At 43.5% G+C, this 24,662-nt stretch overlaps 1 protein-coding gene across 5 annotated transcripts in view; it reads left to right on the plus strand.

The window, feature by feature from the left end:
* Positions 1–24,662, plus strand: part of TENT4A (terminal nucleotidyltransferase 4A) — a 209,995-nt gene that overhangs the window by 137,504 nt on the left and 47,829 nt on the right. For all 5 annotated transcript variants that reach the window (XR_015868738.1, XM_088442339.1, XM_088442343.1 and 2 more), the window contains exons 9-11: positions 7,401–7,527; positions 7,755–7,855; positions 21,540–21,676. Coding sequence is in view for 4 of the 5 variants with exons in the window: in XM_088442339.1 (XP_088298465.1) it covers positions 7,401–7,527; positions 7,755–7,855; positions 21,540–21,676 (365 nt within the window). In the remaining variant the exon portion in view is untranslated. The remainder of the gene's footprint in view (positions 1–7,400; positions 7,528–7,754; positions 7,856–21,539; positions 21,677–24,662) is intronic.

Genomic DNA, 24,662 nt, shown 5'->3' on the forward strand with positions numbered 1-24,662 from the left:
AAGTTATCGGAATATACAGGTATGAATCCTGAATATCCAGAGACACCATAAAATCCCCAGCTTCCATAGCCAGTATTATTGAGCGTAGGGTTTCCATCCTGAACCTGGGTACCCTGAGGAATTTGTTCAGGGACCTGAGATTAAGAATAGGACGGTAAGAACCGTTTGGTTTCCGGACTAGAAAAAGGCTGGAATAACCACCCGTTCCCCTTTGGGACATCGGGACCGGTACAATGACCCCTGCCTGCAGCATGAATTGTACCACATCTTGAATAGCCAAAGCCTTGTCCGTGTTTTTCGAAAGTCCTGTGCAAAATTGCTGACGAAGTCTGCCTCCCACACTGGGGTCCCCCAGGAGGAGGCCCGTCCTGTCAAGCAGAGGGCTTGTCATCATGCTTGGCAGCCGGAGGTCTGGTACTCCAATGCTGTTTCTTAGTCCTGGCAGATTTCTTGGTGGTGGATGGCCTGGGAAAGGGCTGAGGGCCTGATTCTGACCGCACGCGAGCGCTGTGCGCTCGAAAACGGGTCGATGGTGCCCAATTGCGCATGCACACGACGGAGGCGGCTCAATCGTGCGCATGCTCGAGACCCAAATAACGATGGCCAAGCCGTCGTTAAGGGTCTCGCACCAAAGGGGGGCGTGCTGTCGATGGTAATTGACAGCACGCCCCCTTTGGTGGGCGTGGCTGCCCAGACTGAGGCGTTCCCATGGGAACGCCTACCGTCTGGGTCCGGCCCCACTGACATCACTAGTGATGTCAGTGGGAGTGCTTTTGGCTCTGATAGAGCCAAAAGCACTCCTGGGCTTGCGGCAGCGAGACCCTACCGCAGGGTCTCGTCGCAACCCCGATGGTCTTGACCATCGCGACCATCATTTTGGCCGCTCGCTATAGCTGTGGGTGGTCACCCACAGCTATGCGAGCGGCAGGGAGGCCGCTCCATAAAGGAGCAGGGACGGCCCTGATTCAGAGCGAGCGGCTCTGAATCAGGGCCTGAGTTCTAGCCTTGGTATGCAGTCAGGAAGCCGGCAGACCTAATCCCGACAGCCAGCTTCCCGACTGCTTATTCCTGGTGAGGGTTAAATGGCAGACGTCTAAATCTAGACGCCTGTCATTTTACCGACACCGGCATCCCGATCGAAGGGATGGCGAGGGCGGATAGCCGCGCGTGGGGAGGGAGGGAGGGAGGGAGGGAGGGTGGGTGGTCGGTCGGGTGGGTTAAGCCCCCAAGAGTCCAAGCCCCCAAGAGTCCAAGCCCCCAAAGAGGCTGGAGTAGAAGGCAGACAAGCCAACTTAGCTGCGGCTAAAGTATTCACAATCTTGTCCATATCCGGGAAAAACAAGACTTTACTGTCATAAGGCAAGCACTCTAACCCCTCCTTGGATTCTACATCAGCCCTCCAAGAACGGAGCCACAGAGCGGCGAGCCGCAATGGCCCCCAAAGAAATCCTGGCATTTAGTAAGCAAATATCCAATGGTTCCTCATTTATATAGGTAGCAGAATCTCAGAGGTTTCCCACAAGATTCAGCTGTTCTCTGGTAGCATTTGGGGCTAAGGTTGTTTCCAGGCTATTAGCCCAACATTCCATGACCCGAGCCAAATCCTAATCCCAAATCCTAAATTGGATTCTAAAGTGTCACCCTATCTGCAAAACTCCAAATTTAAAACCGGAAGCGAGTATCACTCTTGGATCCAGAATGGCCAATACAGAAAACTGATTCCAGTGCTAAAGGCTAATGGGAGTGGTCTCTACTTTGGGAAGGTTTTCCACTAAAAATAAAAAACAAAGGTATTCCGAAGCAGACGTTATGACAAGTAGTCAGAATGTCAAAGCATTCATATTTTCTTTGCACAAAGTTTCAAGGACTGACGGAGTGAATGCATTGTACATCCCATTGAGGTTTTCAGCTAGCCTATGCCTTCACCAGAGTGTCCTTATCCTTGCATGCTGTGAAAAATCAGAGCAATTGGAAGGGATAGCAATACTTTTTATACAGTCAGGTGCATACATATTGGGACATTGACAGAATTTTCATAGTTTGGCCTCTATTCACCACCACAATGGCTTTGAAATGAAACAAGATGTGCTTTAACTGCAGACTTTCAGATTTAATTTGAGGGTAATTACATCCAAATCAGGTGAACGGTGTAGGAATTACAACTGTTTCTATATGTGCCTCCCACTTTTTAAGGGGCCAAAAGTAATGGGACAAACTAAACAATCCTAAATCTAACTTTCACTTTTTAATACTTTGTTGCAAATCCTTTGAAGGCAATTACAGCCTGAAGTCTGGAACGCATAGACATCACCAGACGCTGGGTTTCATCCCTGGTGATGCTCTGCCACACCTCTACTGCATATGTCTTCAGTTCCTGCTTGTTCTTGGGGCATTTTCCCTTCAGTTTTGTCTTTCATCAAGTGAAATGCATGCTCAATCGGATTCAGGTCAGGGGATTGACTTGGCCATTGCATAACATTCCACTTTTTAGTCTTAAACTCTTTGGTTGCTTTTGCAGTATGCTTCGGGTCATTGTCCATCTGCACTGTGAAGCGCTGTCCAATGAGTTCTGAAGCATTTGACTGAATAGGAGCATGTAATATTGCCTGAAACACTTCAGAATTCATTCTGCTGCTTTTGTCAGCAGTCACATCATCAATAAATACAAGGGAACCAGTTCCATTGGCAGCCATACATGCCCACGCCATGACACTACCACCACCATGCTTCACTGATGAGGGGGTATGTTTTGGATCATGAGCAGTTCCTTTCCTTCTCCATACTCTTCTCTTCCCATCACTCTGGTACAAGTTGATCTTTGTCTCATCTGTCCATAGGATGTTGTTCCAGAACTGTAATGGCTTTTTTAGATGATGTTTGGCAAACTAATCTGGTCTTCCTGTTTTTGTGGCTTACCAATGGTTTGCATCTTGTTGTGAACCCTCTATATTCACTCTTGTGAAGTCTTCTCTTGATTGTTGACTTTGACACATATACACCTACCTCCTGGAGAGTGTTCTTGATTTGGCCAACTGTTGTGAAGGGGTTTTCTACACCAGGGAAATAATTCTTCTGTCATCCACCACAGTTGTTTTCCGTGGTCTTCCGGGTCTTTTGGTGTTGCTGAGCTCTCCGGTGCGTTCTCTTTTTAAGAATGTTCCAAACAGTTGATTTGGCCACACCTAATGTTTTTGTTATCTCTCTGATGGGTTTGCTTTGATTTTTCAGCCTAATGATGGCTTGCTTCACTGATGGTGACAGCTCTTTGGATCTCATATTGAGAGTCGACAGCAACTGATTCCAAATGCAAATTTCAGACCTAGAATCAACTCCAGACCTTTTACCTGCTTAATTGATAATGAAATAACAAGGGAATAGCCCACACCTGTCCATGAAATAGCTTTTGAGTTGATAGTCCCATTACTTTTGGCCCCTTAAAAAGTGGGAAGCACATATAGAAACCGTTGTAATTCCTACACCGTTCACCCGATTTGGATGTAATTACCCTCAAATTAAATCTGAAAGTCTGCAGTTAAAGCACATCTTGTTTGTTTCATTTCAAAGCCATTGTGGTGGTGAATAGAGGCCAAAATATGAAATTCTGTCAATGTCCCAATATTTATGCACCTGACTGTATTTGGCTAGTTACCTGGCAGAATCTTTGGGAGGAACCATGGCAACTATCTTTTGTTCAGAGTTTGTACTTTAGAGCCCTCTTCTTTTACAGAAATGTACAGCATCTACATTTATTGGTATAGAAACCTCTTGTAGATAAAGGCGTTTGAGTAACACTGGAAAGCAATACTCTTCAATACATTTCTCAAACTTATTACGTAGTATGAATTAAAAAAAAATCTGTATAGTAACTGCTCCACTTATCCTTGACTTTCTACAGAATAGACTCTAATGGTCTTGGAACAAATACTTGTACTTTGAGTGCGGATGAGGTGAACACCTTGTTAAAGATCAAATTGTAAGCCTTCGAATGGATTATTCACTTATTCCAAGTGGTGAAGTAGATTTGCCCAGTCTCTATTGGGTCCTTTTGTGACTCTCTTGGCCTTCAATCTAGTAGTTGATGATCTGTCACATTTGGCTGATTACAGGATGTTTCCCTGAGATTAATTGCTTTTTTGAAGGTTGTATATCTGGTGGCAGAACCTTCTGCTAGAAGGGTTGGAAAGCTTACAGGCACAGGTGCAAGGAACCCTTTTTAAATATCAAAGAGCCAATCCCACTTTCGCAAGTTTATCTACATTTTAAATCAATCAGGAGGTTCTCACTTTACCCACAGCAACAGGGGTGTGTGGAAAAGAAACTACACTTGCTTGATGCTAGTGAGAACAGTCTTTGATCTATGGATTAGAGAAGCAAGGATCCATGTATGCAGGAAAACAGCATAAAAACCTATTCAGTAAGCAGTGGCAACCGGATTATTTTTTGGTGAGCTTTGCAAGGTAGCAGACTGGACATCTATCCATACTTTTTCAAGTCGTTATGATTTGTAGTGACTGTCCATTATTGACTTAGTTTAGGAGATCTATTGGCGTATAAGCTTTTAAATATGCTTTATTATGCAGTATGGCTTTCTCTGTTGCTCTTATAATTGTTTGGGTGCATTCCATTGTTATAGCTGCCATAGAAGACTAAAAAAAAAAAAAAATTAGAACTACAAAATTTAATTTATCATTGAACTTTGACCAAGTTCTTTACCCAAGTTTGAGATGCTATTTATTCAGAAACAATTTGCAAAATGGCATTATAGATCTGGCTACATATAGATAGATAAAATATAGATATATAGAGAGATATATAGAGATATACAGTCAGGTCCATAAATATTGCGACATTGATAGAATTTTCAGATTTTGGCCTCTATTCACCACCACAATGGTTTTGAAATGAAACAAACAAGATGTGCTTTAACTGCAGACTTTCAGATTTAATTTGAGGGTAATTACATCCAAATCGGGTGAATGGTGTAGGAATTACAACAGTTTCAATATGTGCCTCCCGCTTTTTAAGGGGCCAAAAGTAATGGGGACTATCAACTCAAAAGCTATTTCATGGACAGGTGTGGGCTATTCCCTCATTATGTCATTATCAATTAAGCAGGTAAAAGGTCTGGAGTTGATTCTAGGTGTGACATTTGCATTTGGAATCAGTTGCTGTCGACTCTCAATATGAGATCCAAAGAGCTGTCACTATCAGTGAAGCAAGCCATCATTAGGCTGAAAAATCAAAACAAACCCATCAGAGAGAGCAAAAACATTAGGTGTGGCCAAATCAACTGTTTGGAACATTCTTAAAAAGAGAGAACGCACCGGAGAGCTCAGCAACACCAAAAGACCCGGAAGACCACGGAAAACAACTGTGGTGGATGACAAAAGAATTATTTCCCTGCTGAAGAAAAACCCCTTCACAACAGTTGGCCAAATCAAGAACACTCTCCAGGAGGTAGATGTATATGTGTCAGTCAACAATTAAGAGAAGACTTCACAAGAGTGAATATAGAGGGTTCACCACAAGATGCAAACCATTGGTGAGCCACAAAAACAGGAAGACCAGATTAGAGTTTGCCAAACAACATCTAAAAAAGCCATTACAGTTCTGGAACAACATCCTATTGACAGATGAGGCAAAGATCAACTTGTACCAGAGTGATGGGAAGAGAAGAGAAGGAAATGAACTGCTCATGATCCAAAACATACCACCTCATCAGTGAAGCATGGTGGTGGTAGTGTCATGGCGTGGGCATGTATGGCTGCCAATGGAACTGGTTCCCTTGTATTTATTGATGATGTGACTGCTGACAAAAGCAGCAGAATGAATTCTGAAGTGTTTCGGGCAATATTATATGCTCATATTCAGTCAAATGCTTCAGAACTCATTGGATAGCGCTTCACAGTGCAGATGGGCAATGACCCGAAGCATACTGCAAAAGCAACCAAAGAGTTTTGTAAGGCTAAAAAGTGGAATGTTATGCAATGGCCAAGTCAATCCCCTGACCTGAATCCGATTGAGCATGCATTTCACTTGATGAAGACAAAACTGAAGGGAAAATGCCCCAAGAACAAGCAGGAACTGAATACATTTGCAGTAGAGGTCTGGCAGAGCATCACCAGGGATGAAACCCAGAGTCTGGTGATGTCTATGCTTTCCAGACTTCAGGCTGTAATTGTCTGCAAAGGATTTGCAACAAAGTATTAAAAAGTGAAAGTTAGATTTAGGATTGTTTAGTTTGTCCCATTACTTTTGGCCCCTTAAAAAGTGGGAGGCACATATAGAAACCATTGTAATTCCTACACCGTTCACCTGATTTGGATGTAATTACCCTCAAATTAAATCTGAAAGTCTGCAGTTAAAGCACATCTTGTTTGTTTCATTTCAAAGCCATCGTGGTGGTGAATAGAGGCCAAAATATGAAAATTCTGTCAATGTCCCAATATTTATGGACCTGACTATATATATATATATATATATATATATATATATATATATATATATATATATATATATATATATATATATATATATATATATATATATATATAATTTTCTCATATCTATATATTTTTTATTTTTCAAGCTGAGATATTTATTGAAATCCTGTGCCCACCCCCTACATACTAGCTAGGCAATATAAAAAGGTGTTCAGTCTTTGGGTTTTTGCTCCTGTTTGCACTTTTATTCCCCATGGTTCCAATGTCTGCCAATGGTGTTAGAGAAAGTTTATCATAAAGTACAATCATTCCATTTTAATGCTGGTAAGTAGATATTCACAATTTGCATTGCTTTTGCATTGGGGTGTCTGCAACAATAGGCAGATGTGGGACATGTCTGTCTTGCCTAAATGACTCAACAAAATCAAATGTCTGTTTACTATGGTTTCATTGCAGATCGGAACTTGTGCTACAGATTTAGCATTGTTGTGTTAGCTTAGCAGATATGAAAGGTTAGTTATAGAAGCAAATGCATGACTACATGCATGATTGAAAAGTTAAGTACAAATAGGTAAGACATACATGAGCAGATGCAACCTAGCATAGATGTAGGTACAAATTTAAAATTTGGCGTAACATGTCTGACATAGGGTAAAGAGGACCCTGTCCATGAGCGTTTATCTAGATGGGTGATAAGATGTAGAAGTAAATGGGACACAAATTGAAGTGGTGGAAGTAGAGAAAGTGGATATGATGAGTGTCTGGTAGGGTTATAGGTTAGACAAGAGATGGGTTTTGAGGGCATGTAGGTTGCTGCTTTTTTAGAGTAGTTACTGACAAACTTCAAATCTAGCTGTCTGGAGGTATATTTCCCTGCTTCCTTTAATGCTGTAGTGATATTAAATACAATGTGCACTACTTTATTTCTGTAGATTAAATAGTTTTTATATTCAACAGAAAATGATGTTGGACGAAGTTCATATGGAGCCGTTCAGGTACAGCAAGCATTTGATTATGCATACCTTGTGCTAAGTCATACAGTGTCACCACTTGCAAGATCTTTTCCTAACAGAGATTCTGAAAGGTACCTAAAAAAATATATCTCCTTTTTTCTTTTATCTTGCTGCTCCTAATTCCACTTTCCAGTCCTGTGAAATGTTTCTTTTGTAATGCCACCACTTTAACATAAATTGTCCTGGGTGGTGTCTCTCACTATTTGAGAATTTTTATTTTTTTTTCTAATGCTCGATCTTTTTACCATTTAAAAAAAAAAAAAAAAAACTTGAAATCAATGTGTTATCTGTATTCTAGTACACTGGGCAGAATAATCAAAATAACTCAAGAAGTGATCAACTATAGAGCATGGATTAGGATGAACTGGGGGAACAAAATACTTTCCTCTCAACTTTGTGGTAAGTACAGTTTGAGAACATATTACTATCATGCAATCTAGTTTGCAGTTTCATTTTAAAGTAAATTTATCTGGTGGGTAATTCACTTTTTTTTTTTTAAAGTTTATTAAGGGTGCAAATGAGTGGTCGTACATGCCTTTTTAAACTGTCCACTCTTGGCTTTTACATGTGAGTTAGTTGAAAGGGAAGGTGGTTACATCTGCCAGAACTAGTGAGGACTGTAGTAGGACCGCAATGCCACCCCTTACACATATGGTTATGACAACATGATAGAGATATGGGATTAAGAAGCAGAGCCCTGGGCAAGCCAATATAGGTAGCTGCAGCACTGGTTGCAGACCCCTTGTTATAGTCTTGGGTGGCGATTGAGGGGTTTTCAAAGTAAAAATAACCTAAACTGACTTGCATCAGATTCAGATCAACAACCTAATTTCCATTGTCTGCAGGTGGGGCAGGTTAAGTTTTACTGCAGTTCTAAACTTGGGAGTCTAAGGTTCTTTTTGATCTACTTGGATGGAATGTAGAAAATTGAGGCGTTGTTTTTTGGACATCTTAATAACATGACATTAATATATAGTAGGTCTTATGTCCATATTTAATAAACCAATTAGAGATAAATTAGTGTACTCTGAAGTTGCTTGGTTAATCACCCACTCTATGGTCTAACCATTTGAGGGATAGAGCCAGGATTATTCACATCCCACTCTGTCTATGCTGACAGGACTGGCATTTATTTAGCACATCTAGTTCATTCTGACCGTCCCTTTAATAGAATAGCTGAGATTACCCAGCATATGTCAGTCTGGCTGTAGGACAGACACTGGCCGACATATCGGCCATTCATTTGAACGGCCAATATATCGTGTACGTCAGCCATTATGTACAGACAATATGTCTGTGAACGACGCCACAAGTATATTACGTATGCTGTGTAGCATAGCCGATGGCATATGTATCTGCAGAGATATATGCACATCATGCTGCGTGTATTGGTGGTCAGAGGACCACCTGTACACGTGTTGCACAGTCTGGCGGGGGGAAGAAAGGCGCAACGTGACCCCAGACAGTGGGACCTTCCCTGCCAGATTGCAGTGATGGTTGGTCAGTGTGTATGAACAACCATCATCTGATGGCTATATCTGCAGGTGTAGCCAGCTTTAGAGACTTGTGTTGCTTCAGCGAACCTCCCTTGACATTGCCATTTGAACTTTCTCAGGTAGTAAGACACCAGGCATTTATGGTATCCCTTTAGAAGTATATTTAAAAAATAACTTGCCCTATTCCAGTGGCTCCCAAACTCTGTCCTCAAGGCACCGTAACAGTCCAGGTTTTAAGGATATCCATGTTTGACCACAGGTGATTTAATTAGTACCTCGGTCAATTTGATGTAACCACCTGTGTTCAACCATGGATATCTCAAAAACTTGAATTGTTGCGGTGTTTTGAGGATTGCTTTTGGGAAATTCTGCCTTCCTAAACGCCTAGAATTATTTAATGCCCTCTTTAAAATCAGAGCTTAAGACATGGATGAAGGAAATTTTCAATCTTGCCGAAGCCTGGGAGGGATCCTCCGTTTCCAGACTGTACATTTGATCCATCCCCACTGATGCATAAATTCTAGTCAAAATTGTTACCATTAGGCTTATCCACGTCATTACTATGATCATTCCAGGTCAGACCCGCTTTATGCCAGGGAAGTCCACCTCAGAGGATATTGGAAGTCTATAATACTCATCTGCAGGTCTCTCACAGGGAGGAATCCTCAGTTATTATTTTATTAGATGCTACAACAGCATTTGATTATGTGGAGTGTCCTTTTTTGGGGAGGTCGTGCGTTGTTTTGAGGTGGGCCCGGCTTTTTTTTTTTTTTTTTTTTACATTAGGCACAGTTATTATACACACTTCCAAGAGCTGGAGTCTCCATTAATGGTTATGTTTCTCCCTTCTTTCCGCTGGCATAGTTGCCAGCTGTCCTCTGCTTAAATTGCTCTAGCAAATGAGCCCTTGGCATACATACTGCGTGCTCACTCTGATAACATGGAGCTCAGAAGAAAGGATGGGATACTGTTGCACTATATGCAGATGACCTCTTGCTATTTTTACCTGATTACACTGTGTCTATGCCCACAGTTCTTCAAGTGATTAATGGTTGGTGTTTACTCGTGCCTTACGATTAATTAGGACCTTTAATCTACACCTTAGAGCCCTGTCCTACTTCTCTCAATCTCAATACTGCCATGAATCTACAACCGCTCCTTATTTAAGCCAGGGCTCGACAAATCACGGGCGCCAGGTCGCCATGGCTACCAGATTTTGCTGCCTCTCTACTAGATTTTGCAGTGAAGGAGGAAGGAGATCCTCATCAACTCCAGCGGAGATTCATGCCTATAGTATTGCAGTGTTCATATCATGCACATGAGTGCATGTGCTGAGTGTCACCTGCAGTGACTGCTGTGCCTCTGTCCATTCCGGCCTGCACTGACGACTCCTCTACATCCTGGCCTGCTCTGATCCCTGCTGTCTATCCCAGTGGACGCTGATCCTCCTGTACGTCCCAACTGTCTGTCTCCTATCTCCGGCTGCATAGAGCTCTCCGGTAGTAGGGTCTACGCGTGGCCAGGTATTGTGGAGCGGCATCAGAGGGATAGTGGTGTGACCACGACGGGAGGGGGGATTTGTTGTACTTTCTGGCACCATTATTTTATGTGAAATGTGGCCCGTTATTACTGGAGGGTGGGGGGTGGAGCTGTACAGAGCAGTGAGGGGGCCTCCATTTTACTGTATCCATTCAACTGTGACCATTTAGAAGCTTTCAGCTCCCAGAATGCATTGGTCCACTCTTCCTATACACCGAGCCAGAGGCACCTCAGGTTCGTTGGCGCTTAGGCAGCCCTAAAGCTATAATTTTTTATTTGATTTATTTTATTTTCTTCAACTAGAGCGTGCAGCAACAGACTGGCCGACTGATGCCTGCGCTACCCCTCAGTCACCTCTCTGGTGCCGTGACTGCAGTATCGAACTGGGGATCTATGTGAGCATTCCGGGGTCAGTGCTAGCCAGGACCCCCGGAGAGAGCCCAGACTGCAACCAGACTTTAGGGGACCGGTGACCAGTGTGTTAAGGCAGTCGATACCTACGGTCTCTGGACAGGCCGGAGGTGACTGAGTGTGGACACAGGCTCCAGCCATCGCGATCCACTAGACCACCAGGCACATTTTGGTTGCGGAAACCAGCATCCCAGGGGTTAATAATTAGCCTGGGGTGACAGCTTTCCTGTTTAAGCGGCTCCTCCCCTCAGGGCGCCTTTCCTCTGAGGTCTGTTGTGTGTGTGTGTGTGTGTGTGTGTGTGTGTGTGTGTGTGTGTGTATGTATATATATATATATATATATGTATGTATGTATGTATGTATGTATGTGTGTGTGTGTGTGTAGAATCTTTCTGACTCCAGAAAAGATTTCCATGCTACAGCAACGAGTACGCAGATTCCTCCAGTCGCCGGGTGTCAGTCCACTCGGCGATGCAGGTTCTTGAATCCATGGTGTCCATCTTCAACATGGTGGAATATGCTCTGTTTCATTCCAGACCCCTGGAGGGGCTGATCCTCTCCAGGTGGAGAAGATTACCCCACCGGATAAGGGGTCAGACGATGGTGCTCTCTCCAGAGATGCGCTTGTCCTAGTGGCTACTGACGTCTCAACTAACAAAGGGTTGCCCCTTTTGGATTCTGGATTGGACACTCCTAACAACGGACGCCAGTCTCCGGGGCTGGGGCGTAGTGACTCGTCCACACACCTTTCAGGGCCAGTGGACAATGGTCGAGGCATCCCTGCCTATCAACAGATTGGAACTTCGGGCTGTGTACAGGGCAAAACACATGATGGCAAAGCACATTCGTTCACAGAAAACCTGTGCAGGTTCAGTCTGACAACGCCAGCACAGTAGCTTGCATCAACCATCAAGGAGGCACTCAAGTCAGGCAGCAATGACAGAAGTGTCATGCATTCTGACATGGGCAGAATCTCATCTCCTGGCCATTTTGGCAGTGTTCATTTTTGAGTTCTCAATTGAGAAGTGGACTTCCACAGCCGTCACGATGTGCATCCAGTTGAATGGTCTCTTCCCCAAGAGGCGTTTCAACTCCTAGTGGACAAATTATGTCTCCTAGAGGTGGACCTCATGGCCTCAGACATCAGTCTACGGGTCCAGAACAAAAGATGCTGAAGCAAGCTTGTTGGATGCTCTGTCAGTGAAATGGACTTTCCGGTTTGCGTACCTATTTCCTCCAGTCTCCCTGGTTCCTCAGGGTCTTCGGAAGGTCAAGCAAGACTGAGACACTGTCCTGCTGGTGGCTCCAGCTTTGCCCAGGCGTTATTGGTACTCAGATCTTCGGAGTCTCTCCATCGACACTACGTTTCTGCTGCCTCAATGTCCGAACCTGTTGTCTCGGGGTCCTTGCCTTTACTCTGACCTGGATCGTCTCTTTGATGACGTGGCTCTTGAGACATTCCTCCTAAGCTCCAAAGGATTCTCTAGCTATGTCACCAACACGATGCTTGGAGTGCGTAAGCCAGCTTCTGCTAGGATCTACAACAGAGTGTGGCATACATATTTCCGGTGGTGTCATACTAGAGATTACGACCCTCAGGTGTGTTGGATTTCCAGAGTCCTGGCGTTCCTTCAAGCTGGATTGAACAGCCTCGTTGAAAGTGCATGTCTCTGCACTATCAGTGTGGTTCCAACGAAGAATTGCTCTGCTCCCGGATATTCACACCTTCCTCCAGGGCGTCCTCCGGATTCAACTTACTTATGTCTCCCTGGTGGCTCCTTTGGGATCTGGCAGTAGTTCTCCGGGTCCTCTATTTGAACCACTGGATTCGGTGGAACTTAAGTGGTTAACTGCTAACTCTTTCTTCTGGCTATTACATCTGCCAGAGGGTGTCAGAATTGGGAACGCTTTCCTGTCGTTTCTAGTTTCCATATTAATCAGGAGATTATAGCCTTTCAAGCACCAGACCTCTTGGTAGGTGAGGTCTTCTTGGATGTGGACCGTACCAGTTCCCTTCGGAAATCAGACTCCTTATTTGTGCTCTATGGTGTTCACTAGAAGGGATGGCCAGCCAAAAAACAAACATTGGCTAGATGGCTTCGTATGACTATTTCAGAAGCTTACACGCAGGCGGGCCTGCCTGTTCCAACTTCTGTTAATGCTCATTTTACTCAATCTGTGGTTCTCTCGTGGACAGCTCGCCGTGGCGCCTCAGCTGTTCAGCTTTGTAAGGCGGCCACGTGGTCTTCTGTTCAGACCTTTCTAAGGTTCTATGCCTGTGATACCTTTGCCTCTCAGGATGCTTCCTTTGGGCGCCAGAATCTCCTTGGGGGCAGGGTATAGGGAGAGTGGACCAATGCATCCTGGAAGCTGAAAGCTTTTAATTGCGTGGTGCCCAAATTCCGTTCCATCACCTACACCCCAAGGTCTCCCTGTGGACCCTATGGACTTCGAAGAAAGCGTTAAGAAAGGTAAGTTAGGGTGTGCAGTCCAAGAACCTTTCCTATATAAAAGGTAAGTTCTTACCATAACTCATTTTTTCAGCAATGCCCTCTTTTACTTCTGGCCTTCCCATTCAGAAAATTGAATAGCCTGCTGCTCTCTGGTCTGGATGGATGGATGCTCCCAAATTCAATTACTAGATCTGTGGGAGGTTAGGCCATGCCACATTTTTTTTTTTGCGCAGTTGTCACATGTGTGGCTTTGGCTGCAGGATGATGCTCTTCACAACCTGTTTGTTTCTCAGGCTGCTTCTGGACATACACTGCTACAAGCTCTATTAAGTAGCAGAATACTGCGCTCCGGTCCTCCTTTGCTTGTTCAAGCTGTTAAGATCTGGGTTAAAGCCAGGTATTAAAATTTCAGGGTGTCTATCCTGACACTACTTTTATGGAATTCTAAATCATTGACTGAACTATCATCCCTTCATACTAGGGAAATGTGGGGTACATGGGGTATATTGACACTGGAGCAACTATATTATCGTATCCTGAGCTACATCTCACAACTTAGCAGTGAATATAGGCTCTCCGCTTACTTTATTAGTTACTTGCAACTCCAAAAAGCCTTAGATTCACAGTTTTCAGGTTGTGTCCCTTCTGATCAACAAATCTCCACTGAAACGGTTTGTTCTTTTCTAGAAGAATCCTTTCTTGTCTATACTCCTTTATCCTAACTGCTCATCACCTCGATGATTTACCACAGCTTAGGTGAAGCTGGGAAATGTGGGTCCTTTGTGTGATGACCTGTGGAACACTGCGCTGGCATGCCCGCAAGTGTCTACAACCTCCACTAGGTTTCAGCAAATACAGCTATTCATTTTGCATAGAACCCATCTTACTCCTGCTAGGTTACTGAATTTGGGGTCTGCGCTAGAGCAAAGTGCCAAAATCCGCAGGGCTCCTTCTGGAATTTATTGTAGGAATGCCATGTGGTTCATAGATTCTGGTGTATGGTAATATGGACACCTACTAGTATTTCCTTGTCTATACTTATCCTGGAGGTGTGTACGATTGGAGTATTACATTCTAGATGGATATAGTAATCAATATGTCATAACCTGTGTACCCTAGCTAAAGTCTGCATTGCAGGCTCCTGGATGGCGCCAGTAGGTCCCGTGTTCAATGTGTGGGTCTCTATGGTTACTGTCACTTATGAAGTGTTTATTGTTCGTAAAACAGAATCCAAATTTGAGTGTTTGGTGCCACTGGCACCAATCTAAATACTGTTCTGACCAAGCCTGATTTGACCTCGTTAGGACTCTTATGTTGGTCCTTTGGTTGAAACTAAGTTTGATTGCATAGGCAGCACAATATTCCTCCTTCATCCTTCTGGAGGATGCCTCACATCTGAGTTATGTATAGTAATGGGTGGAGTCAGACACTAGCTAATTGAAAACAGTTTCCCACCCCCTATATAACCCCTCTCCTCCCTTTCCACCATAAGCTCAGGTTTTTATTGTTTAGTGCCTTTTTGGAGTAAGGCACTAGCTAGATAGGTCCTAGCTTTTAGTTTGGATTTTGGTGCGTGTAGTCTGTCTCCAATAACTAACAGAGTGGGAGTTAGATTAGTAGGTTTATGTGAACCTATATCCCACTCTAAAGACTGCCCCTGAGTCACAAAACTACCATGTCCCTGGGCCTCTCTCCAGGCCAGACATATCGAAGGGGGCTGTAGGCAAAAAGGTAAGATTTGTTACAAGTATAAAATTCTGGTAGCCAATATACTTTTTCCCAGCACGCTGTGTTTAACCAGATTGGCCGGGGCTTGTTATTACACACACATACTGTAGAGCCGGCTGGTCTCGCACCTCCATGGGCTGCTCAGCACCACACTGCTTCAATCCTCAGGGCTGGATGGGTCACAGAAGCAGCAACATGCTGCTGCCTTTATGAGAGCGGGGCTTTGCTGGGTTCCATGACACCGCTGCACGTGCAGACGCACAGCTGTGACGTCATTAGGCTGGGCCACACAATAGTTTCCGGGTACAAGTAGCCCGGAGGCAATAGTGCGCAACTGCACGTGCGGCGGGTGACTTAATTTGAATCGGTGACTGCAGACGGTGGGCGCACAATGCGGGCTGCGGACGCCGGAGGCTATGATTACATGGGTCCTGAATTAGCAGAACCCTGCGGCCAGCCACACCTCCACTCCCCCAGGTATTTATTTAAATGCAGGCTGCTGCAAACTTACAGCAGCTGAAGTCTGTGTAGAACTTTCAGCAGGCATCGGGGGATGGAAGCTGACAAGCAAAGCAGACAACTGGCATTATTACTATTCTGTATTTAACCTGGTGGTCTGGGCTTGTTGACATATAAGCATATTTACTGCATGGTTTTCTCTGCTAGCCAGGAAGTAAATATAAAGGAGTGTGTGTTTTATTTTACCTTTGGTTTATTGGCAGGGCCAGGGTTTGTTTTTTTTTTTTGCAGTTAAACAAAGGTTAATGAGAGTCTTTTCTATTCATTAAGGGCTACACTTTTTCTATGGGTATTTAGGTAGCGCTCTGTTTAAAGTAGACTTGTCTTTCTTTCTCAGTATGGATAAGCCAGACAAGGGTTCTAATAAAAAAAAAAAAAAAAAACCCTGTTTATGCTTGTAAAAAAATGTGTGACATTCCCAAAAGGTATGGACCAAGGGTCGCTCTGTGCTGGTTGTTCACGGGGGGTTTCATTACCGGGATGTTTGGCTGAACAGTCGGTGATGCCTGATTGGGCTAGGTCTATGGCACACGCCTTGGGTGAATTACGTCCCTTTCAGGAAAATGGATACCCCGTGCTCAAGCTCCTCCTTTGTCTGTTCCCTCAGGAGAGCCCAAATGGGCCCAAAATATGGAACGATGTCTCGCTCAGGTGGCAAAGTCACTAAATAAAGCTGTTAAGACATTCATATTCCCCTGTAGATTTTCCTGGAGAAGAGGTTCAAGCTACCTTTTCCCAGGAAGAAGGGGAATTGGATTATGACTGGGAGGAAACCTCAATCTGGGTGGGTGACTCCATCAGATTCCGGAGTTTCTCTGTTGATGGATGCTGTAGGGAAACTGCAGTTATGGGAGGCAGCTATGCCAGAGACTAGTGCAGTTTCTTTAAATGGAAGAAACCTGTTTTGGTTTACCAATTTGAGGAAACATTCAAAGAAGCTTGGTTAAAACTTGATTAAAAATTGTGTTCGGAGAATATATAAAGGTCTTTATCCTTTTTTGGAAGAGGATACCAAACAATGGAAAATTCCACCTATGGTGGATGCTCCTATTGCTAGGTTGGTCATGAATACTGTTATTCCCACTACTCAGTCTGTAATACTTAAAAATTCTATGGATAGAAAGAATGAGGCTGTTGTCAGGAGTCTCGCCGTGCCCTATTCTGGCCAGAGCCTGGGTGGTAAAGGCCATTGGTCCCTGGATAAATCAGATTACTGGTTTTCAAACTGGATGAATCTAAAGCCAACTCTTTAGCTGGTCAGACTTCAGAAGTTCTAACCTATGTAGGTGACTTTCTTAGATACTATTCAGGTACAGTCTATTTCAGCTGTTTCTGCCAGGCGTTCGCTATAGCTTAAAATGTGGAAGGCAGACACAGAATCAAAACATGCTTTAGAGGCATTGCATTTTGAAGGAAGGTCTTTGTTTGGTCCAGAGTTAACCAAAATTATCTCTGGTTACAGGAGAAAAAACTCGTTACCTTCCTATAACTACACCTAAAACAAACTCCTAGGTTTCATTATTTTCAGAGGAAGCCTTCATGCTTTCTGAGGTGTGCATAGGGGTCCCTGAAGAAGGACTTTTAGGGGATGGGATGGCCCCTACACCAGTCATCCTGCTGCTAAGCCAGCCTGTAGATCCACATGACTGTCACTGGACTGGGACCCATCCTCTGGTGAGAAGTCGCTTACTCAAGTTCCAGGAAAATTGGATTCTTTCCAATCTGGATTTTTGGGAAAGTCTAATAGTCACCAGGGGTTACATTTTGGATTTGGAGGGTCCTGTTCCAAAAAGCTTCTTTACCACTCCTCCTTGTGGATGGTTGCAGGTAATTTATGCGCTTTCCGACTCCAGAGTATTTCCGGTTTCAGTACTACAGGAAGGCATGGAGTTCTCTTATTCTTTTTTATTATTATTATTGTGCCACAAGTGGTCTGCAGCGCCGTACATGTGGTTCGTGCGTTACGCATTTACTTGGACCGTACTGCGTCTTTGAGGCGTACGGATTCCCTGTTTGTGTTGGTTAATGCACCCAAAAAAAAGGCTGGCCTGCCTCAAAAGGATCAATTGCTAGATGGGTCACTTCTGCTATTAGGCAGGCATTTGTCCTCCTAATGTGATTGTTCCGGCCTCACGCCACGCGTGCTGTTTGAGCCTCTTGGGCTGTACGGAATGGTGCCTCAGTTGAGCAGCTCTGCAAGGCAGCTACCAGATTCACTAAATTTTACTTTCCGTAAAATCTAGTCTTCCGTGGAGACCATCTGGGGGATGTAAAGCTCCTCCTTTGTTTTGGTATTCATACTGGACACCTGTTGGTCTTTTGGTTTCTCAGTTCTTTCCGTGGCTCTTCCCCAGCATTGTTAAACATTAGACTGAGTTTACAGTGAAAAGGGAGGGGTTATACAGGGAATGGGAGCCAGTTTCCAATTAGCTAGTGCCCGACTCCACCCACCACTATACATAACCCAGATGAACTACAAGAAAGAGATTTTACAGTAAGTAAACTTATTTTATTGCTTTGTTTCGGGATCAGAGCCATTGTGAAACTAGCCCCTGCCCCCCAATTGACCCCCGAGACTTGTGAATTTTCTCCCTTTAATGCTGCTTCAGTGATCACAAAATACGCGCTGTAGGCCTTTGGGGACCCAATTTTTAAAACCGAGCGCATCCTGTGGGACGTACTGTGTGCTGTGCCTGAGGCAGCCAAGCAGCGCCGGCAACAGTCTTCCCCAGGGCCGACCTGACATGTAATGTAATATAATAGAGGTGGAGTGGTGCAGCAAGGCCATCCCTTTAATTGCGCTGGGCACACTTAGGAGGGGGCTGTCGTGGTGAGGGAGTCCCGGAAATCTTCCCATCCTGTCCATCTTTCTTATTGGCTGCTGCTACTCTAACATGGGGAACGCTGGAATGCCGCGCTGGAACAGTTTAGCTGTGCTGTAGGGGAGTAGCGCGGGGAGCATAGACTGGATGCAGGAGCCAGCCCCTTCTGTTAGGTGAAATTGTCCATTACTTATGATATATGGTGATATAATGAATGTGTGTGTGAGACAATTAGTGACTTGTGTTTGAGGCAATGGGTTATCTGTGTGTCTGTCTGCTGTGTGTGATAGAGAATGGGTAACGTGTTTGTGTGAGAATGGGTGACTGCTGTGTGTGTGAACAATGGATGGGTCACACTTCCCTTAGTCTCTAATGAAATTGGGCTGAGAGCATGTGAACACTGCAGGAAAAACCTATTAATGTCTTATTTGTAGAAGTGAAAATTTCCTTCCACACTGTACAGAGCAGCTGGCTAAGGCTAGATCCTTCACATTGATCCTGGCCTTGCCAGGAATTGCTGTGGGTATGTCAGACATTTAATGACTGTCTTCTATATACTTGCATAGTAGCCACATCTATCCTCCGTGAAAAAAAAAAAAAAAATCCCAAAAGGAGAGTAGCTACTTTGATCAAGTGGAGAATAAATGCTGTGCAATCTCAATCTATTAACTGGAGAGGGAGACTGGGGGCATACCCAGCAGCTCCTGGAGCACTGGGCATGCATCCAGGATAACAAATATGGTGTCTGGTTATGGCTTTTTCTATGAGGGAAAGCCCTCTTAATTTTTTTCAGACGCGCTCAACAATACGCCTAGGGCGAGAAATCCTATAGTCCCAAAAAAATTGGGCTAGGGCCGTGCTTGGTCTTCCCAACCAGTCACTGCTGGCAATGACTGGTTGCTATGGACATAGCATGCACATACAGAGCATCCTGCAGGCCTGTGCTCTCACCCAATTGCTGCCGACAGCATCTTACTAAATTGCAACTGGAGACCACCTCCTTCCGTCCCTGCCTGCAAATGCACTGCTCTCCGTCCAGACTCAGTAGATTCCATCAGTGTCATCTGATGCCCCCTTGGCTGCAGCAGCGCTGTGGTGGTGCCGGGCTCCTCTAGCTGCCGGCACTCCATCCCCGATGCCTACATCCCAGCTCCTGCATACAGGAGGCTGTGGAGTGTGGAGGTGGACACTGCGTGGGTAAGGAATCAGCTGGAGGCTGACAACAATGACGTGGTGGAGGTGACCACTGCCCCAAATGCTGTTTGCTCTTATCCCCTTCCCTACCCCCTAGTATTGCCCCAGCTGCTATCCTGACCCCTTCCTTAACCCATGCACTGCTCCCAGTACTGCTTGCCCCTAACCTCCTCCTTGCCTTCAGCACTGTCCCAACTGCTGCCTGCCCCCTCGCCTCCCATAATATGTGATGGGACCTAGAAACTGTGGAGTAGGACCTCAATTTTTTTAAAGTGAGGGTGTCTTGGGACCGCCATTTTTTTTTTTTCTGCTCAGCGCGATCACACTTATGCTGGGCATACACAGCCAGATAAAATGTCTGTCAGACCGACAGACATTTTATCTGGCCGGCTGCCAGCCGCAGATGTCGCCGGCATACACTGTGAGAGAAATCTCCGTGTATCAGCCCGACATCCGCGCTCCTCCCCCGGGAGAGGAGACCTATCCCTGTTCCTTCCGTAGGAAGGAACACAGGAAATGTCTGTCTGTCGGCCACGCTGGGCATACACTGCCCGATGCGGCCGACAGTTACCGGGTAAATATGGCATCGGACGGGCATGCTGGAGAATCCTTCATGCCCGACCGAGCAATATTTAACCCTCTATCGTCCGCGCACACGCTACAATTATCGGGGTGATCCTCCGATATCAGGCGGATCGCCCCGATAATTGTAGCGTGTATGGCCAGCATTAGTGTGGTTCTTTAGGAAAAAAAAAAAACAATTCATTGATTTTATTTTTCTGTATTTAACTTGTAAATTATGCTCTGATTTCTTGCATTGCTCTTTAATGTTTAGCAAAAATATAGAATTTTTTTTATGAGCTATTGTTTGTGATATGTTTTTCTATTGTGTCCTTTGATTTGTTTTTGTCCGATACACACGAAAATAAGTCAATTAAAAAAAAAAAAGTGACAAAAATGTAAAGCAAGTGGTCAATGATAAACCATGTAAACTAGCATCCTTGAGTAACATCTGCTGATAGTCCTCTTCCTACTGTATTGTGTTGCAAATATCACTTTTTTTTTTTGTCTAGTTCGAAATGTCAAATTGGTTAACGATCTAGGTTTTGTTTCTGCTCAGAACTATGGGGTTGGGGTTGATTCCGCAAAGGACGCAAGGGCTATTGCAGCTGCTATTATATTAATGCAGCAGGAGGCGTCACACCTCCTGCATGCATTACGTAACCGAGCTGTGGATAACTTGCAATTCCATCGGCCAGCTGAGTGACCTATGGGTAACGCAAGCCAGCTGCCAGAGATGCAACAGAGGCAAGGAAATCTGGCTGACTGAGATCCTGGCCTCCATACCTTCCCAGTTTTTGTGAAACTGAGGTAGTTTCTGCACCCACCCTGCCCACAAACTGCAGCAGACTGTCTATCACTGACAGTCTGCTGCCGCTCTGCATACAATCATAGGACCCGTTCTGCACATGTGCAGAACTGTTCCTATGCACGTTCAGATTCCCAGTGAACTGGAATCTGCGTCCAGCAGTGCACTTGATTGCACTGTTGAATGAGGCCCTATGTTTTTGTCCTTTTTAGAAAGGTACCATAATGTTTTACCATATACAGTGTAACTAAAACTAAACTTTTGGTGACTTTATGGGATCTGTTATGCAGTATGCATGGTGCTTGGGAATTTTCTGCACTCAATGCTCCTGACATTATGAAAATTAAGTTGTGTAGCAGTGCTTATAGTGACTTTAGGAGGTGTCAGCAGATCAGGTCTTTTTGATGACCTAACTGAGCATCTGAAATTATGCCAGCCCCATTCCATAACTCTGACATTCTATTCAGGTTTTAGAACATTTTCTGATTACACATTTTGAAATCTCCTTTTTCTAAAGTTAACCACCTGTTATCTCTTTTGTGATTTTAACAGATAATGGGAAGAAAGCACTATTGGCATCGACTGACGATACAAACTCTTACAACCAGCATCTTGGCTCCTTTCCCCACAGTCCACTGCATCTGTCCTCGAAGAAAAGTTCCTCCTCATCTCTCTCAGGCAGTGATATTGTAAGTGTTTTTTTTTTCTTTTCTGTTCAAGAGTCATTTTTGTTAATGAAGATTTTAATTAAACTTGCGTTTCTATAATTTGCACTATGCATCTGGGTCATAATAAATTGATGATTAAATGTATATTAAATATTACAAAAATCTATGCGGATTTAGAGTAAACGCCCGGGGATAAATTAACTAAAGATATGTTTTGGTTTGAAACCAAATTCAACGGATACAATGGAGTCTGAAAGGGGGAACCCAGGTTATTTGACTAAGTTGAAAAGCTGCTAATTGGGTGTGGATGCAGATGTCTGCCTCAAGGAAGTGACATGCAGGGCAAACTGGACCCAGGTTACTCACTGGTCCTCCACAAGGTGCAGTGTGAAAGTAGCTTGAGTAGCTGTGAAACTGTCTTCAGTAACCTGGGTCGGACCTTGGATTCTGGTTTGAAAAGTGGTATTGCTAACAATCGGATGTCAGCTGCAATTTAAATCAGAATGCCAAGTCAGTCTGTTTTTTTTGCTGCTCTAAATATCTTTTATTTTTGATGATAGTATTTAAAAGTAGTCTCTTTTGAATTAAAACGCGACTGCAAACCCATCCAGTATGATCTGGACATATTTTGTTAGGGTAAAATGTAATTAAAATGTTAAATAAAATAAACAAAAAGCCCGGGCTGGTATTGTAAAATAGAGGGTTGCATTAACCAGCACTAGGCTGAACTATTCGGGAAGGTAATGCCTTAGCAGAGAGATCCACAGTGTGGAGTGTCCCCTGCCATCACATTAACCAGCCACAAATTGTTCCGTAATTGCCTGCATGCCTGTGGCAGGCTTGCAGGTACCTGTAGTCCACCAGTAAAAGAACAATATTACATTATATTTCGTCAGGGTCCATAGGGATCCACTGGGATACCATGGGGGATATTATGGTTATAAAGATCCAGGCACCAAACAGTTAAAGCTTCAGCTCCCAGGATGCCCCGGGTCCTCCTCCATATATACCCTGCACCTACCCACAGGCCTTCAGTTCGTTTGGTGCGGCAGGATCAAGACGCACCTTTGTAACAGAACTGCTCAGGCAGTCCTAAGCTTTTATTTTATGTTTTACTTTATTGCTATCAGCATAACAAAAACAGCTGCACACATTAAAAATACAAAGAAAACCCCAAATTATTTGATTGGGGGGTGCTGCCGATTGATGCAAAGTATAATAGTTTGCAAGTATTACAAAGAAGAGAAAGGAAATGTGCCTATCATACGGGGCACGATAATATTTATTAAAAAATATCAATCTTTATTGGATATGCATTAAAATGTCCCATTAAGGGACCTAACCAGCGAAATAGGGGTTAAAAAATGAGTGTGACAAAAATGTAAAATTTTTAAATAAAATAGAATATCCACACTGCGTCTTATTATTCAAATAGATATCTTTGTGAGAATCGAGTTACTACTTATAGTAAGTAACAGATAGTTATATATGACAGTTTCTTATTTCATAAAATCCCTCCTTTTGGGGTGCTGGATTATCAAATGCAAAGTTTTAACAGTGAATTAATTTATATTAATTATCACTGATGTATTTGCATTTTGTGGCTCATTAATTTATCACATTTGGGTTCACACTGGAATTGTGTTAGTGCACTCTGACAGGATCTTTGTCTTTATGTAATCAGGTCTTAGTATGATCATATGTACCCTGCTTGCTCTCATAGATATCATTCTCCCTGTATGATCACATGCTGCATTTAATTGGTTTAAGTAGCTAGGGAATTAAGGAATTAAATCCAATATATCAGGAGCACCACATGGATCGGCTGTAAAAATGCTTAGGATTTATTCCAATATTAATTTATCCACTAATGTGGTTGGGTTCTAAAGCATCATGATATATTTATTTCACATAAGTCCTATTCCAAATAAACGGAGCGGTTTCCAGTGTGGCTAATGCAGCTCTGATCTCACTCACAGCACTGCTTGGATACAATGTTGCAAAGTAAAGAGATTGAGTAACATTAGACTTCCATCACAATTACAGGACGAGTTTGATCAGTCTAATCACATTCAACATATTTAGATTTGTATTACTTCATTTTAGGAGTTTGACATACAAGAGGTATACACAGCGGGTGTTACTATGCGCGTTTCGCTGTTTAATCAGCTTTTTCAAGGCAAGCCGATTGCCCCTCTAGTCTGAGACTATATTCATATCCACCAAACAATCAAATCGTGTGGTCCGGTCATGTGATTTATAGTGGCCAATCCAATGCCGTCTCATTATTGCTGAGAATCCTATCTCACGTCCAGTGAACATTGTGGTTGAAGTGTCTTCTGATGGTGGGTGTTTACCTACACCAATCATATCACTGGAAAATTGTGCCTGTACGTTCTTTTATCCTTACTACTCCCTAGTATCCTATTACTAGAAATTAAGATGTTCGATTATTAAATAGTTAGAATAGAAGGAATGGAATCTGGGGAAAGCTTCTGCACCAGTAAATATTTATTTAGAAATAAGTGTGAAACCCCAATATGAAGAGTAATAAATTCAATATTTATGCGACGTCTGGGGCGTGCTGCCAAGGACAAGATACAACACGTAAGAAAAATAAAAAAGAAGACAAATGTCCCTTGGTTGGCGCACTAACAAAAAATGTAATAAAATGTAACTTTTATTAAACAATATTAAAATTGTATATATAATAATCTCCAGTGAAATATAAAAAATGAAAAACGTCTCAGTGTGTTAATTATTGAAATGAATAGTGTTATTGGTACACCTGCGCGTGTAATGGCGACACAAAAATGGATATTAATAAATAGAAAATCTCACAAATAAGTCATAGAATATATACAAATCCAAAAATAGCAAATCGAAAAATGCATTTAATTGGGACCAATTAAATGTGGCATGCTATAACATCCCTAAAAGTGGGATAATATTCTGCAATGTTCACTGCATGTCAGAATTGCCATGATATGCATGTGAGAAGTGGCCG

This window comes from Taudactylus pleione, unplaced genomic scaffold (assembly GCF_031769625.1).
Source record: "Taudactylus pleione unplaced genomic scaffold, aTauple2 ptg000309l, whole genome shotgun sequence".
Lineage (NCBI taxonomy): Eukaryota > Metazoa > Chordata > Amphibia > Anura > Myobatrachidae > Taudactylus > Taudactylus pleione.